This window comes from Rana temporaria, chromosome 3, assembly GCF_905171775.1.
Source record: "Rana temporaria chromosome 3, aRanTem1.1, whole genome shotgun sequence".
In the NCBI taxonomy this organism is placed as follows: Eukaryota; Metazoa; Chordata; class Amphibia; order Anura; family Ranidae; genus Rana; species Rana temporaria.
The window spans coordinates 61,023,124-61,039,562 of record NC_053491.1 but is presented as its reverse complement, the minus strand read 5'-3'; the positions used below and the strand labels follow the sequence as shown (position 1 = coordinate 61,039,562).

Sequence of the window (16,439 nt, the reverse complement as noted above, 5' to 3'; positions counted from 1 at the left end):
ATGTCCCCCTCAGATCTACAGCAACTGCACTTTCAGTGCACTTGTAGTGCAAAGTGGATTTGCCTTTAGTAAATAATCCCCTCTGTGTTCTAAGCATTGAAAAATAACAAATCCCAATTCTTTACTTGGTTAAGCAGAGGTTCACCCTAAATATAAAGTATAGCTTATCCAGAACAGATAATAATGTAGATAAACATTTCACTATCCGAAAATGTTTTAAGCATTTGAATACCTTTAATCTCGTTTTATATGCAGACACTTCCAGGTCTGTCTCCCGCGGGAGTGGATGTACCGCTTCCCTTTCTGAGTGCCCGAGTGTTTCCTGGGAGTCTTTCGCTATGTCTCCTGGGAGCACAGCGTCATGCTTTCCATGAGACTAGTAATCACGCCAAAAGACGAAATCTTGCAGGATTTTAAGAAGCAGGTCACGTGACGAGGGCGAATCTAATTCCGCCATTTTAATTATTGGCAAACAGGTAAATAATGCCATTAGAGCGGTGAATGCTGGGATATCAGCATTCACCGATTCCCGGAAGTATTTCCTTGTGGGCTTCACAATGCCCACAAGCAAGAATAAACTTTCCTGGATGAAATTTTATAAATCATCATTTATGGACGAATGACATTGCGGATGCATAGAAATTACAGACAAGTGAGTACACGCTTAACAATCTTAAAACCAGTAGATGCACATCTTAAAAAAAAAAAAAAACGATTTCCCGCAGAACCCCCGCTTTAAGCATTCTGACATCATAACAATAAAAAAGACTTACATCGGACTTTAAAGAGGCGTGTCACAAGTGGGCCTAGGCAAGAATCTGATTGTTCATTTTAAAATGATTACAGTTGTTCAGGGTTTCTTTATGAAAGATTTATTTTTGTCTCCCCTTATAGATTTATTTACGGTTTATGGTTTCGAAGAGTCAAGGGTTAGAGGTTACATGACTTTTAGCACTTGGGTGAGCCTTAGTTCACATAGCATGCATTGCAGTTTAGGGTCAGGATCTCAAAAGCAGCCTGCGTCGTTGTAATTTTAGACAGAGTATTTTGATTCCTGCTTAAGCACAAATGTGACTTTCTCTGTAATCCGTGTCCTGTCTTAATTTCACAGAGCTGAGAGTGCTCTGCAATACAAAGGAAGGGCAAGGAGTTTAATTCTACAAACCAGTGGTGCTCGGTGGCCATATAAAAGTATAGTGCAACTTATGCACTTTTAACATATGGGTGTGTTGCTTATTTTATTATAATTTAAGAGGTTTTGATAAATTCTATTACTCTATTTGAAGCTCTTATGTTTTTTTGCATTCTTTGGATTGTGGACCAGATGATGTTTTCCATGATATGGATATATGTCTGATGCCCATTTGACTTTCCTATAATTTGGGGTCAATTAATTTGGTGGCAAATGTGGTTTTGATGGGAAGAAGATTCATCTATTGCTCACATATTTAAGTATTGAGAGAATGGAAGAATGGAATGAGAACATTGAGAAGAAGTCTATTGGACCTTTCCCTTGTCCACAAATACGTCCAGGTAGCCAAACTCCTCTGCTCTGTCTAAACAACTGGATGGTCTGCAGGTTAGAAAAGCACTCTGAGGCCTCGTACACACGACCAAGTTTCTCGGCAAAAACCAGCAAGAAACTTGCTGGGAGATATTTTTAAGCCGAGGAAACAGGTCGTGTGTACATTTTCGTCGAGGAAACTGTCGAGAAACTCGACGAGCCAAAAAGAGAGCATGTTCTCTATTTCATTGACGGGAATGGAGAAAATTGGCTCGTCGAGTTCCTCGACAGCCTAACAAGGAACTCGACAAAAAGAAAACGATGTGTTTTGCCCGTTGAGTTCCTCGGTCGTGTGTACGAGGCTTCAGTGGGTCCTCTGGCTTGTTCAAACTGTGAATGTGTATTGCGGCTGAGCTCAGCGGAGTGCTATAGCCGCTGCTAGAGGAAAAATGAGTGCACTGCGCATGTGCATAGTCTGAACAAGTGAAAGTGTGGGAGTATTTTGATACGGTCTATCAAAATGAAGTGAAAAAGGAGCGACTTTTTAAAAAGCTGAGCAGTGGTATGTAATGAGCTGGGGATGCTTGTACTCAGGGCTGTGGAGTCGGAGGAGGAGTCGAGGAGTCGGAGGAAATTTTGGGTACCTGGAGTCGGAGTCAGCAAACAATGCACCGACTCCAACTCTGACTCCTACTAAATTTAGATTGTCGGAACATTTAGGAGTCGAAACATGTATCTACCGACTCCACAGCCCTGCTTGTACGCATGTTTTTTTTGGAAATGTAACATGAATGAACCCTTTAAAATTCCAGTGCGCATGAAATAGAAGTAGGTTTTTATAGAGAGGCAGCATGGGTTATTGGCACACATGGGGTGCTCCTTGGTGCTCAGTACAGGAGACATGTATTGACTAGATGGCTTATTGCGGTTGGGTGAAGGTGAAGCTTTTTCTTTGTATCATACTGCATACCATTAAAATACACATAGGCTACAATGTCTGTGTCCGCTGATGCTGCACTCTTTGTTCACTTGAATATCTCTTCACGCAAAACTCCTTAGCTGAACAGAGCAATGGAATGCCAGGAGACATCGCTTAGGCGCTGGCTGTGTGTCTACATCAAGTCAATATGTCGCGCCAATATTAAGCTATTTCTCTTTTTAGACGGAATGCCATCCATGAGTTCTATCCTATTCTTCAAATTGGATTAACATAACCCATGTACTTTCCAACCATGAAATTCTAATACTGAGTGAAAATACTTTTTAATTAAAAACAAATGTATACTCTTACCTTACACTACTGTGCCAGTTTGCTGGTTTAAGTTCTTTTTCTTACATACAGCAAGCACAGTGACTTTCCGTGTAGGTAAAGGTGGAAGGTATAGGCAATATGAACTACAAGTAATACTTCCAACATCTGTTAACTCTGTCATCATGTCACTTAACATTCATGTTCTTCTGTGCCCGTGCAGCGAGATTTCTGCTGCGTCTGCTGTTTGCAATGTATGAGAGCCAAAGAAAAATCATGGTATTTGCTTTGTACTTTGTTTTACTGTCAACAAAACATGGTTGAAGGCACGTTCCGTTAAAATAAACACGCTGCCATCATGATTGTCTAGCAGTACATTTTATTATTTTGTTTTCTGTAGCAGTTCATGTTTTTATAGGTGTTTGATTTAAGTTCAGTACGTCTATATAGTAAATTAGAATTGCCTGGTGTGCTCTGTGCAGAGTTATGGCTCTATAGTGATCGGAGTTGAGGGGAGAAATTGCTGTCCATTTGTGAACTAACCAGATGCAATTTACGTTGCAATTCACCCAGCACGTAGAACTGCTGGTCAGGAAGTGTTATACGAGTACAGTAGAGGCTGAGAGCAAATACACTACATGTATCTGAACAATGGGGCGAATTAAAGGGAAAATACAATAGTTTGTGGTCTGTTTTTTTTTTCCAACAAATACACATTTAAAGCTGAAATCTGATCAACATGATTTTTGTATATTTGTGTCCAATCTCTAGCTTCTGCAGGGTCTGTTAAAACGTGTTTACTTTTATTCAGCCTGCTGAATGTCTGGAGATGAAACTTAAGCCAAGTACACATGGACCGAATGTTTGATGGCATCAGCCAGTTCAATATAAACCGGCTGAGGCAGCCGGTCCGACGGAAGCCAGCCTCTGTGGAAGGCCCATGACTGAAAATGGTCCGCCAACTCTAGTGTTCTGGCGAAGGGGGTGGGGGCCACATTCCCACGTCCCCCTGTCAGAACACAATAACACAGCAGCGGATATCGATATACTAACATCATAAAATTAGTACAGTGGCTCCGACCTGAGCTGTCAGTTATTTTTTTCGACATGCTGTGTTGAACGAAAAAAATCTTGTGGTGTGTACGAGGCCTGCAGCGACTGATCATTTTTCAACATCCACATCCCCTTTAGTAAAGATCCCCCCTTTCCAGTACAAATGCCCCCAGTGTAGACATCCAAAAACCAACCCCCCCCCCCCCCTCCATTACAGATTCACCCAGCACAGTCAAAACCCCTCAGGACAGACCCATCCACCAAGTATAGATTCCCCCTACCAGCCTAAGCCCTCAGTACAGACCCCCTACCTCTGTTTAACCCCCCAGCACAGACCCCCTCAGTACAGACACCCCCTCGCAGCCTAACCACTCAATGCAGACTCCTCTTCAGTACAGATATCTTTAGCAGATGCAGCAGCAGTTCTGAGGTGAGAGAAGTTCTGATGTCTGGACAGATCCTGGGACCAGTTCTTTTTCGACACCACTTTCCAGCCTAACTTTTTGGTACATACCCCCAAAGTACAGACCCCAGCCTAACCTCTAAGTACAGACCTGTCCTGCAGACTCCCCTTTAGTTCAGAGCTCCTTACCAGATACAGTAGAAGTTCAGACTGAAGGAAGTCCTGCCGTCAGATGTGTTATATGACAGAAGCTATGATACTAGCACAAAAGAAATAAAAGCAACGTAATACAATGCACTTGAAAGTACAAGCCGATGGCCCAGTAAGTGAGCTTTAATGCCTGGGAGGTGGCACAGCTTCTGTATTATGTGACCACAGTGATTGGCAATGACAACTCGATCAGTGTGCTCACAATACACAACGTCAGGCCACGGACATATATGTGTGACTGGCCATTAAAGCCCTTTTTTGTCAATGCATATATTCATTAAGTGGTTAGATTCACATCAAGTCAAATGCATTTCCAATGCTTTGTGATGAGTATTTATATGCAGTGTGAAATGACCCTAAAGGAGAAAAGAATATTTAAACAATAAAAAAATGAAAATATTTACTTTAATTATCAAATCACAATTGGATAATTGAAATTTAATATTTACAGAATGTATTGTGTGAAGATTCTAAGGTCCTTACTGCCATGTACTTTATCCAATCTACCTGTGTTCCTCTTGCTGATGCATTTCACTCACAATGAGCTCTACGCATAGGCTCATTCGATTAAATTGCGTCAGCAGGAGGATTGTGTTTGATCTAGTGATGGAATAAAGTACATGGTGGCAAGGAGTTAGGACTACGGCTGGCTTTCTTTCTCTCTGTGTGCTATATGAGGCCAGGGTGATCTATTGTGATAGCTAAAGCTGAGTGACCTGAGGACACACATATTTGTAACAGTGGGGTATTTTACAGCTTACTATACAATTCAAATATATGTATATTTAAACATTGTTATCTTGCCTGCGGTTCTGCTTTAATGATTATATAGGAGCTGAATTATTCAATATACGATTATGGCTACGCCATGATCTGATAAGAATATTGTTAGTATTGATCACTGACACAAAGGCAAATGGGCTATTAACTGTGTGGGGTAATTTTTTGCAAACTTTGCAAACAATACCTGAACATATGCAAGGAAAATGAAAAAAAAAAAAAAGTGTATTTGGCTTGCCCATGATTGGATGATGGGAGTCAGAAGAACTTCCCCTCATTCACTAAGCTAAGGGAAAATTATTTTGCAAAGTGTAAAGATAGGGCTAGATTCATAAAGAATTTACGCCGGCGTATCTATTGATATCAAATCTGCGCCGGCGTATCTTCTTTCTGTATTCAGAAAGCAAGATACTTGCATATTTACGCTGGCCGCTAGGTGGCGCTTCTGTAGATTTCAGCGTAGAATATGCAAATGAGCTGGATACGCCGATTCAGAAACGTACGTGCGCCCGGCGCTATTTTTTACGTCGTTTGCGTAAGGCTTTTTTTTTGCGTAAAGTTGCTCCTGCTATATGAGGAGCAACCAATGTTAAGTATGGACGTCGGGCCAGCGTCGAATTTTGCGTTGTTTACGTCGTTTGCGTAAGTCGTTCGCGAATAGGGCTTTGCGTAAATTACATTCACGTCTAAAGCATTGACGATTTGCGGGAGAATTTCGAGCATGCGCACTGGGATTCTTTCACGAACGGCGCATGCGCCGTTCGTTAGAGACGTCATTTACGTGGGGTCATGTTTTATTTACATAAAACACGTCCACCTCTGCAGAATTTGAATTTGGCGCGCTTACGCCGGCAGATGTACGCTACACCATCGTAACTTAGGGCGCAGATTCTTTGTAAATCCAGCCCCAGCCTCACTAAGTTACGGCGGCGTAGCGTATCTCAGATACGCTACGCCCGCACAAACTTACGCCGGGCTTTATGAATCTAGCCCGAAATGTGTAATTTCAGTATAAAACTGTCTTCTATTTTTGTATGGTTTGACTATGAATTGCACACTACACTCGTGCTCACGGCACTAATAATGTTTGTATTACATGTTTGCATTCTTTTGAGTGCTGATTAGAATTTAGCCTGCCTGTGTTACGCCCCTAAAAGTACAATTGTAACATTAATGTGATACCTATGTAATCGTGTGTATAAAAAACTTCAATTGCGTCATATAAACAGAACAGTTATTTTGTAAAGATGCCAAGTGTATCTTTTTGTGTCTGTTCCCTACTGCAGTAGTTATTATTAATTTGGAACCACTAATCAATATGAGGATAAGAGTTGCCTATCTATAACATTTCCAGAACAACAGTAAAGAAAATACTTTATTTGCCTTTGGTAAATCAACCCCACAAGTCCTGCATACATGTATGTGTTCACCATAATCTCTGCTTGTTGACCAACCCCTGAACACCTTGGTCAAGTGTTGAAGCTATGGAGAGACTGTGCACGTTTCTTGTCACTAAACAAGAATTTAGTTTTCAAGTTGAAAAAAATGTATTTTCTCTTCATTTATATGCCACTTTAATAAGATCAGCCCATATTTCAATAAAGTAATGGAACTGACAGAATTGTACATGGATTTGTAACAAATAACATTTAACCCAGCCGCCCGTGTAACATGAATTGTTATTGTAGATAAATCCACAGGGAGAGTACTGATAAATTAGCGGTTAAAATTGACAAGTGACAAAACATCATTTGTCTTCTTTCAACAGTGAAGGTGATATCTGTGCATTTCAAATAATGCCTTTCCCAGCTAGCTGAACTGCGAAAATAACAGGCAACGCTTGTGCAAACGTGCTATTCCTCCTAAATCCCCTTTTATAACAGCCTTGCAGCGCACCAGGAGATTATTCCCCATTGCTTTAAAACGAAAAAAGTTTTCATTTTATTTTATTTTTTTTACTGTATAGTGCAATTATTGGCTGTGTGGATTTGTTGTAGGGCAATCCTCAGCATGTAGTGTACCTTTCGTGCAATCCCACATGCGTGCGTATTAAAAGTCTTTCTGAATAAAACAAACAATTTGTTAAGTCTTTACTGGGAACATTCCAGACCTGATGACATTTCAGCACGAGATCTCACTAGAATACAATTTGATCCGTAGGAGAGAATATTTGGTATTACAAGCATACATTGAGGTAAAAGGTTCCATACTTTCCAGTCCCGCTGGGAGATCTAGGTTTGCTAGTGGAATGTTCAGGATCATGTATGGTGTATTCTAAGCAGACAGCAATAAGTGCCTGCAGCTTGTCTGCATATATGCCGTGTCATGCAGGGAACAAATTAAAATCGTATGTCAAGACTAAATCAAACAGCCCATATGCTATACATGCACAGATTCCTGTGTTTTATCCCTTTTAATGACCTTTAAGTTCAGAAAAATACTTGATCTGCCTGAAATGCACTTGCTCTTAATTTTCTATTGTGGGCTTTTGGATGAACTAAGTGATGTCAGCCATGCCCATTGTATGAGCCACCTGTGCAGCCTAGAGAAGTTCATGCCGAAAGGCAGTGCTTACAAGAGTTGAACCTATCACTTTGCTCATTTAGTTCACAGCACCAGGTTCTCTTTATAGCCCACCACCTCACCTGCTAATACTTATTTTCCAATACTACCCCAGTCCCCCACCAAAGCTCCAAGTAGAAAGTCCTGTGTTAACTCTTTTTCAGACTATTTCAGAGCTTATACAGTGGTAAGAACCACATGACAGTGTCTTGTCCTGGAGAACAAGCACCCAAGCACAAAGGAGGAAGGGGATAAGGTCATTAGTACCCAAGAGGACTATTTTTTTTTTCCGTTCATCAATACATTTTAGATGTAAAAGTAATCCCCAAAATATTTTCTTTGGTATGATTTTTTTCTTGCTGGTTTTGTGGTCATTTTACCAAAAGAACATTTGACCATTGCTCAGCAGGATAAGGGGACCAGGACCACCAATAGCCTTTCATGTAGTAGCCAAGTGGTAAAGTCAAGATGCCCTTGTTCTAAAGAGTGAAGGGTTTACATTCCTTTTAGCATAAGAACCCTGAGTTTGGAGCAGATAAAAAAATATGTACTAAATATGGGGGGGATTTACTAAAACTGGTGCACACAGAATCTGGTGCAGCTAAGCATAGTAGCCAATCAGCTTCTAACTTTAGCTTGTTCAATGAAGCTTTGACAACCTAGAAGCTGATTGGTTACTAAGCACAACTGAACCAGATTTTGTGTGCGCCAGTTTTAGTAAATCTCCCCATAAGGTTTATCTGTTATCTGACCTACTAAGGAACCTAACCCTCATTAATTGAAGAAAGATAATGGAAATTAATGAGAAAACTATGTTCAGCATTAGTGTTTTGATTTGCATTAGAATGAACTTGCTCAAGGCCCCCTTATGTTTTTTTATCCGACTGCACTTAATCCTACAAATAAATGTTGTATATTGGTAATGTGGCCGACTACAGATTTAGAATATATTAAACATTGCAGGTTAAAAGCACAAATAATTTATGAATATTGTCTTTCTTTGTAGGTGAAATCTCTTCTTGAAATTTGAGGAACCATCTGTTTAATGAACCATGAGGCTCTGTGGGCTTCTTGCCGGCAAAGTGCTGGTAATGGTATCTTTGGTCTATGCAGTTAGTTTTCCTGAAGACGATGAACCTATCAACTTTATAGATTACCACTGTAAGTAAATGCTTACTTATGTTAAAATTCATTAGTTGCCTGCACTAGTTAATATTAGAATATATGTAATTTTCTGATTGGTTGCTGTGAGTTTCTGCATTTCATGCTGATTGTGATAGGTAATTAAATATTAAGTGTAATGCCCTTAAGCCTATATAGGGGATCACTTAGTTTAATATATGTCAGCCCTAGAGTTACTGAAAAGTTGATGTGTCCTAGTAGAAAATATGTCATTTGAGGGGGAAGTAAGTCACATTTGCTGACATTGGTCATATTTTATTCATTTATATTCAAGACTTTGCTACAGGGATTAGTCCAAACCCTTCTACACCTAGTATATACAGCTAATCAATCCTGTATATCACTGGCGTAGGAAGGGGGGGGGCAGGGGGTGCTGTTGCACCGGGCGAACCATTTAGGGGGGCGACTTTCCGTGCCTCCTCCTAATTTTAATTTCCCGTGTCACCGCGACGCGGATGTTCCGAGCGGCCAGCGGCCACCATGTGTAATGTCCAGCCGCCAGCGCCCTGTGATTGGGCATATGGGGGTCATGTGAGGAGTGGGGCTGGAAGTCCCGCCTCCGCACATGACCGCCATACGCCCAATCACAGAGCGCCGGGAAACTCTGAACATGGCGGCGGGAGACGGCAGGTGCTGAAAGTGTGAGCCGCCGTCTTCCCCTCCGCTCTGGTGCTCTGCGGTACGGCGCTGTCTGTGTGGAGGGAGCGCATGGAGCGGGCTGCGCGTGGATGGCGCTGGCGGCCGGCGGGGGAGAGAGTCGGGACTCAGTCTGAAGCAATTCTGTCAGACAGAGAGGTAAGGAGGACTCTGAGGAGGATGGATTTTCACCAAGCTGGGGGAGGGGGGGGGGTTTGCGAGTATTGCAGGACTTCTACTGTCATGGTCAGTGTCATCATGGTCAGTGTCATCATGGTCAGTATGGTCAGTGTCATGGTCAGTGTCATCATGGTCAGTATGGTCAGTGTCATGGTCAGTGTCATCATGGTCAGTGTCATCATGGTCAGTATTGTCAGTGTCATGGTCAGTGTCATCATGGTCAGTATGGTCAGTGTCATCATGGTCAGTGTCATCATGGTCAGTGTCATCATGGTCAGTGTCATCATGGTCAGTATGGTCAGTGTCATGGTCAGTGTCATCATGGTCAGTATGGTCAGTGTCATGGTCAGTGTCATCATGGTCAGTGTCATCATGGTCAGTGTCATCATGGTCAGTATGGTCAGTGTCATCATGGTCAGTGTCATCATGGTCAGTATGGTCAGTGTCATCATGGTCAGTGTCATCATGGTCAGTGTCATCATGGTCAGTGTCATCATGGTCAGTATGGTCAGTGTCATCATGGTCAGTGTCATCATGGTCAGTATGGTCAGTGTCATGGTCAGTGTCATCATGGTCAGTATGGTCAGTGTCATGGTCAGTGTCATCATGGTCAGTGTCATCATGGTCAGTGTCATCATGGTCAGTATGGTCAGTGTCATCATGGTCAGTGTCATCATGGTCAGTGTCATCATGGTCAGTGTCATCATGGTCAGTGTCATCATGGTCAGTGTCATCATGGTCAGTGTCATGGTCATGGTCAGTGTCATCATGGTCAGTGTCATGGTCAGTGTCATCATGGTCAGTATGGTCAGTGTCATGGTCAGTGTCGTCAGTGTCATGGTCAGTGTCATGGTCAGTGTCATCATGGTCAGTGTCAGTATGGTCAGTGTCATCATGGTCAGTGTCAGTATGGTCAGTGTCATCATGGTCAGTGTCATCATGGTCAGTATGGTCAGTGTCATCATGGTCAGTGTCATCATGGTCAGTGTCATGGTCATGGTCAGTGTCATGGTCAGTGTCATCATGGTCAGTGTCATCATGGTCAGTATGGTCAGTGTCATGGTCAGTGTCATCATGGTCAGTGTCATCATGGTCAGTGTCAGTATGGTCAGTGTCATCATGGTCAGTGTCATCATGGTCAGTGTCATCATGGTCAGTGTCATCATGGTCAGTGTCATCATGGTCAGTGTCATCATGGTCAGTGTCATGGTCATGGTCAGTGTCATCATGGTCAGTGTCATGGTCAGTGTCATCATGGTCAGTATGGTCAGTGTCATGGTCAGTGTCGTCAGTGTCATGGTCAGTGTCATGGTCAGTGTCATCATGGTCAGTGTCAGTATGGTCAGTGTCATCATGGTCAGTGTCAGTATGGTCAGTGTCATCATGGTCAGTGTCATCATGGTCAGTATGGTCAGTGTCATCATGGTCAGTGTCATCATGGTCAGTGTCATGGTCATGGTCAGTGTCATGGTCAGTGTCATCATGGTCAGTGTCATCATGGTCAGTATGGTCAGTGTCATGGTCAGTGTCATCATGGTCAGTGTCATCATGGTCAGTATGGTCAGTGTCATGGTCAGTGTCATCATGGTCAGTGTCATCATGGTCAGTGTCATCATGGTCAGTGTCATCATGGTCAGTGTCATCATGGTCAGTGTCAGTATGGTCAGTGTCATCATGGTCAGTGTCATCATGGTCAGTGTCATCATGGTCAGTGTCATGGTCATGGTCAGTGTCATCATGGTCAGTGTCATGGTCAGTGTCATCATGGTCAGTATGGTCAGTGTCATGGTCAGTGTCGTCAGTGTCATGGTCAGTGTCATGGTCAGTGTCATCATGGTCAGTGTCAGTATGGTCAGTGTCATCATGGTCAGTGTCAGTATGGTCAGTGTCATCATGGTCAGTGTCATCATGGTCAGTGTCATCATGGTCAGTGTCATCATGGTCAGTGTCATGGTCATGGTCAGTGTCATGGTCAGTGTCATCATGGTCAGTGTCATCATGGTCAGTATGGTCAGTGTCATGGTCAGTGTCATCATGGTCAGTGTCATCATGGTCAGTGTCAGTATGGTCAGCGTCATCATGGTCAGTGTCATCATGGTCAGTGTCATCATGGTCAGTGTCATGGTCATGGTCAGTGTCATGGTCATGGTCAGTGTCATGGTCATGGTCAGTGTCATGGTCATGGTCATGGTCAGTGTCATGATCAGTGTCATGGTCATGGTCAGTGTCATGGTCATGGTCAGTGTCATCATGGTCAGTGTCATCATGGGCAGTGTCATGGTCAGTGTCATCATGGTCAGTGTCATGGTCATGGTCAGTGTCATCATGGTCAGTGTCATGGTCATGGTCAGTGTCATCATGGTCAGTGTCATGGTCATGGTCAGTGTCATCATGGTCAGTGTCAAGGTCAGTGTCATTGTAGGTGTCTGGTCAGTGCAGGTGTTGGGGGTCAGTACCATTACCGGTTGAACTTTCACATATACACGATCGGCGGCTCTATAGCCTGCCAATTGTGTATATGTGCTGGCTGCGTGCCCCCCTACCCCCCTCCAGTACTGCCGCCGCCCCCCCTCCTGACCCCTCACCTTCAATCCCGGGATCCGCTGCCCCATCTGCGGCCCGGGACCGGCTCGGGAGGGTGTCAGGAGGTAAGATGGGAGGGAGACCAGCATCTTCCTCCTTGCTGATCTCCCTCCAGGCTGTGAATGCAGAAGTGATGTGTATTACATCTGCATTCACCTGTCAGTCATCTGGCTGCTATAGCCAGAGAGAAGAAGCAGATCTGTGCTTCATCAGCTTCTTTTGGGGTCCCCAGGTGACATTAGGGGTCCTAGAGACCCCTAATGTCTCCATAAAGAGGACCTGTCAGTGTACCTGTGCTATTATATAGGGGGATTTTTATCCCCCTATGTAATAGCAATGACATAAAGTGTAAAAAAACATAAAAAGAGGGAAAAAAATAAGTAACTATAAAAAAAAGTGGATGTTTATATAGGGGGGGGGGGGGGGCGAATTTTTTTTTTTGCCCCGGGCGCCCATAACTCTGGTTACGCCACTGCTGTATATTGATTCTTGAGCCGTGTAATCCAAAGTGATGGTGTTTCCCATTTTAACTTGCAGATTCAAGGCAATATCCAGTATTTAGAGGACGCCCTTCAGGCAATGAATCACAGCACAGCTTGGACTTTCAACTGATGTTAAAAATTCGAGACACACTTTATGTTGCTGGAAGGTAATTTTCTTTAATCTCTTTATTTAAATTGGTCTTGTATTTTTATTCTAGCAATTCGTTTTTTAACACACATGAAAAATCTTCTGTTTAAATGAAAACTGTGATCTCTATCAGCATTTTGTGTTTCATGCTTAGAAAGTAATGGAATGGTAATAAAGATCTACCAAGTCACACTGAGCTGCCATGTGATACACTGTGTTCCAGCCTGCCTCGCTGGCTTCTACCATACAAAGCTTATCACAAAATTGACAAGAAAGGGAAGATATTTCTTTGGATTGTAGCTCTTTTAGTTACTGCTTAAGATGCTATAATAAAACATGCAACAACAGCATGAATAAACATGAATGACTACAGTCAGGTCAATAGCATATTAAAAAGTTGTCATATGCCTAGGGAGTCACTATGCTCTGGGGCAGCAAAAACAATGTTCTTTCTTGCTTCTAAGTGCTATGTCACAGGAACGATATTAAGTGGCTACAGAATTGATATTTTTATTTTTTTGTGAAATAAAATAAAAAAATCCAATTGCAGTTAATGAAAAGTCTGTGTTGTAGCAATTCAAGCCATTTGTAACTCTGTTATCGAGCAATTTACTTTTTGCAGTGTGTGCAGTTTCACTCGCTATCTGTGCAGCTGCTAGTGATCATAACACACCAGCAATTTGTAGCTGCAAAGACATGTACTGTATTTTGGCTACAGATTTTTTTTTTATTGTATGCCAGAGAATATAATCAGAGAGATTTGTAGCTGATACAGAGTTGCTAGTTTACCAACTTGGGCCGGTCCACAACTGATACTTTTGTGGTAACGAGTAGTAAAATGTGCATGTTGATATTACCGTGAGCACATGGCAAATGCCTTGTGATACATGCCGTATCACAGTGCTGTACATTGCAATGCCATGTGTTTTGACTACAACTCTAAAGCTCTTTAGTACACTTGCATTGGGTGTTGTGGTGCGTTGCGCTAAAAAAAAGTGCTATGCACAATTTCCAGGACGATGAGGAGCGTTAAAAAATAAAGGTAATGCATTGGCTTAAACCAAATTCTAAAGTGCTTGTATACTTGATAGGCTGGACTTAGGAACTATTATCAGGTGACTGAATCATTAACAGATATATCCTCATGGTTAAAGTGGTAGCAAACTACGTTAAAAAAAATAAAAACTGGTTCCCCCACAGGCTCATGTCATAATGTGTTAGTATGTACCACATTCTAGCATATTACGGCAGACTTTCCTGTATCCTGGATCCCTCTAGTGGCACCCTGCCACTGGTGACACAGGCTCTGACCATTTGAATGGCCGAGCTATGGGGACATCACTCCTGCACAAGTGTGTAGGAGTCACAGCCGCGGCCTTCTCAGTGGATGGCATGTTGTCCATTGAGAGCGCAGTGCGCGTGCGCCAGTGATATCGGTGCATGTTTGGAAGATATTCACTGTACCTATAGTTTAGCTTTATTATAGGCTTATCAGTAGGTACAAGATTAAAGCAGAGTTTACTACCGCTTTAAAGTAGAAGTAAACCCATAGATTTAACAGTTTCAAAAAACAGTTACATTTCAGACACTAGTCGGGAATGTAACTGTCACATTGGATGTAATCTCAACTAAACTGTCAAACCATCCAATGGCTGGTGTCATTACTGATCACATGTTCAGCATCATGTTAGTTGAAGATCAAACAGAGGCTAAGATGGCAGCTCCCTTGGCTGAAAACGACAGGAGGGTTTACTTACACTTTAAGCTTCAAACATATGAATGTTTGGCATCCAGTCAATGCTTCAATTTAAAGGAGGTCCCATAAGGTTCTTGATCATCACTTTATTGATTATATTAGACCTGGTCATCACAGGGTAGATTCTAGAATACTGGTTGTACAGAGACCCTTGTATGTCAGATGTTCATTGGCAATATTCATTTGTGCACTACACATGATTTCCCTGTTATAACTGACTATGTATTAGCACTTCTTTGTTCTTGTCTCTTCATACCCTCAATATATTGTGTGCCGTTACTGTTTTCATAAATTCAACAGTATTTATGAACATTAAGGCTGGCCATACACAGTTAGAATCTCGCATTAGCCGGCCGAGATTTAAACCTTTAATGTGCAGGCTAAATGTACCCAACTTGGGTACAACCAGCCTGCCCGATTCTCTTGCAATTTATCTCTAGTGGCTCATAAAGCCGCTGGCAATAATAATGGTTCCCCCCGAGAAGACCTTGGCCTAGTAGGAGGGATTCCCACATTAGCACTTTCTGTGTTGATGGGGGAATAGCTTAAATTTCTTTCCTGTCACAAAAAAGAAATTCACTGTGCATGGTCAGCCTTAAAGTTTAAAAATACAAGACCTCATTCACTTTTATACCATACCACTAGATACATGACAATAGTAGACTAAAAACAATGCAGTTTATGCATGATTGGTTGTAATTGATTTCCTTTTCTACAGTTTCCATAAATGAGGTTCATTGTGAATATTTAATGCTAATTGTATTTTTTTTTCTTTTTTTTAACTGTCAAATATTTCTGAAACACATTAGACAGAATATTTCTGTTTTCTCATAAATATTATGGTGAAATACTATAGCCAAGCCTGATTGTCTCTTGGGTAAAACCTGATGATCCCTTTTGTTGGAAAGACCTGCATAAGAACTATGATTAAAGAGTCTCTGCAGATAGATGTTTGTTCAACAAGAGCTCACTAAGACAACGACTGGCCCACTTTTAAAAACATATGGAGCTAGAAGGCTAGATTGCTCTATCACAAGCAAAAGACAATGAAAGCGATACTCTTTTTAAACATTGAAAATGTAACCCAGCAGTAACCCCCTTCACTCAGACAAAGAAATATGTCTGGAAGGCAGAACATATGCATTGTCTGTCAAGGGCCTTAAAAACACACTTGTCATGCTATGCATGGATAAATCTCTGGCCGGCTCTCCATTTCCTAAAGTGTGCTGTTTTTTATATCTTCCACAGAGATCAAGTTTATGCCGTAAATTTAAATGAAGTGCACAAGACTGAAATTACACCAAGCAGAGTAAGTGAGCCTGTTATAGGAGGGTCATTAAAATGGGTTTTGACTTTTTAAAAGCGAAGGAGAGGAGACAATTTCATTTACATTTCTATATGCTTGTTTTGCTTCTTCAGAAGTTGACGTGGAGATCGGGTCAAGCAGACCGAAAGAATTGTGCAATGAAAGGCAAACACAAGGTATTTCCAGACTAACCTATTGAAGGCTAGACATCAAAAGATGACGTTGATAGAGAGAGGAAGCTTAAGACTTCTAACGTTTCATGTATTTGTGATTCAGGATGAATGCCATAACTACATCAAGGTTTTTGTTCCAAGAAATGACGAGATGATCTTTGTCTGTGGTACAAACGCCTACAATCCCATGTGCAGATACTACAGGGTAAGGGATTATTCTTCATCTTTCATG

The 16,439-nt window shown here is 42.0% G+C and overlaps 1 protein-coding gene across 5 annotated transcripts in view; it reads left to right on the top strand.

Annotated features, from left to right (window-relative positions):
* Positions 1 to 16,439, top strand: part of SEMA6D (semaphorin 6D) — an 82,316-nt gene that overhangs the window by 46,664 nt on the left and 19,213 nt on the right. For all 5 annotated transcript variants that reach the window (XM_040342660.1, XM_040342661.1, XM_040342662.1 and 2 more), the window contains exons 2-6: positions 8,768 to 8,922; positions 12,880 to 12,991; positions 15,977 to 16,037; positions 16,148 to 16,210; positions 16,311 to 16,412. In XM_040342660.1, coding sequence (XP_040198594.1) covers positions 8,814 to 8,922; positions 12,880 to 12,991; positions 15,977 to 16,037; positions 16,148 to 16,210; positions 16,311 to 16,412 — 447 coding nt within the window. In that variant the 5' untranslated portion in view covers positions 8,768 to 8,813. The remainder of the gene's footprint in view (positions 1 to 8,767; positions 8,923 to 12,879; positions 12,992 to 15,976; positions 16,038 to 16,147; positions 16,211 to 16,310; positions 16,413 to 16,439) is intronic.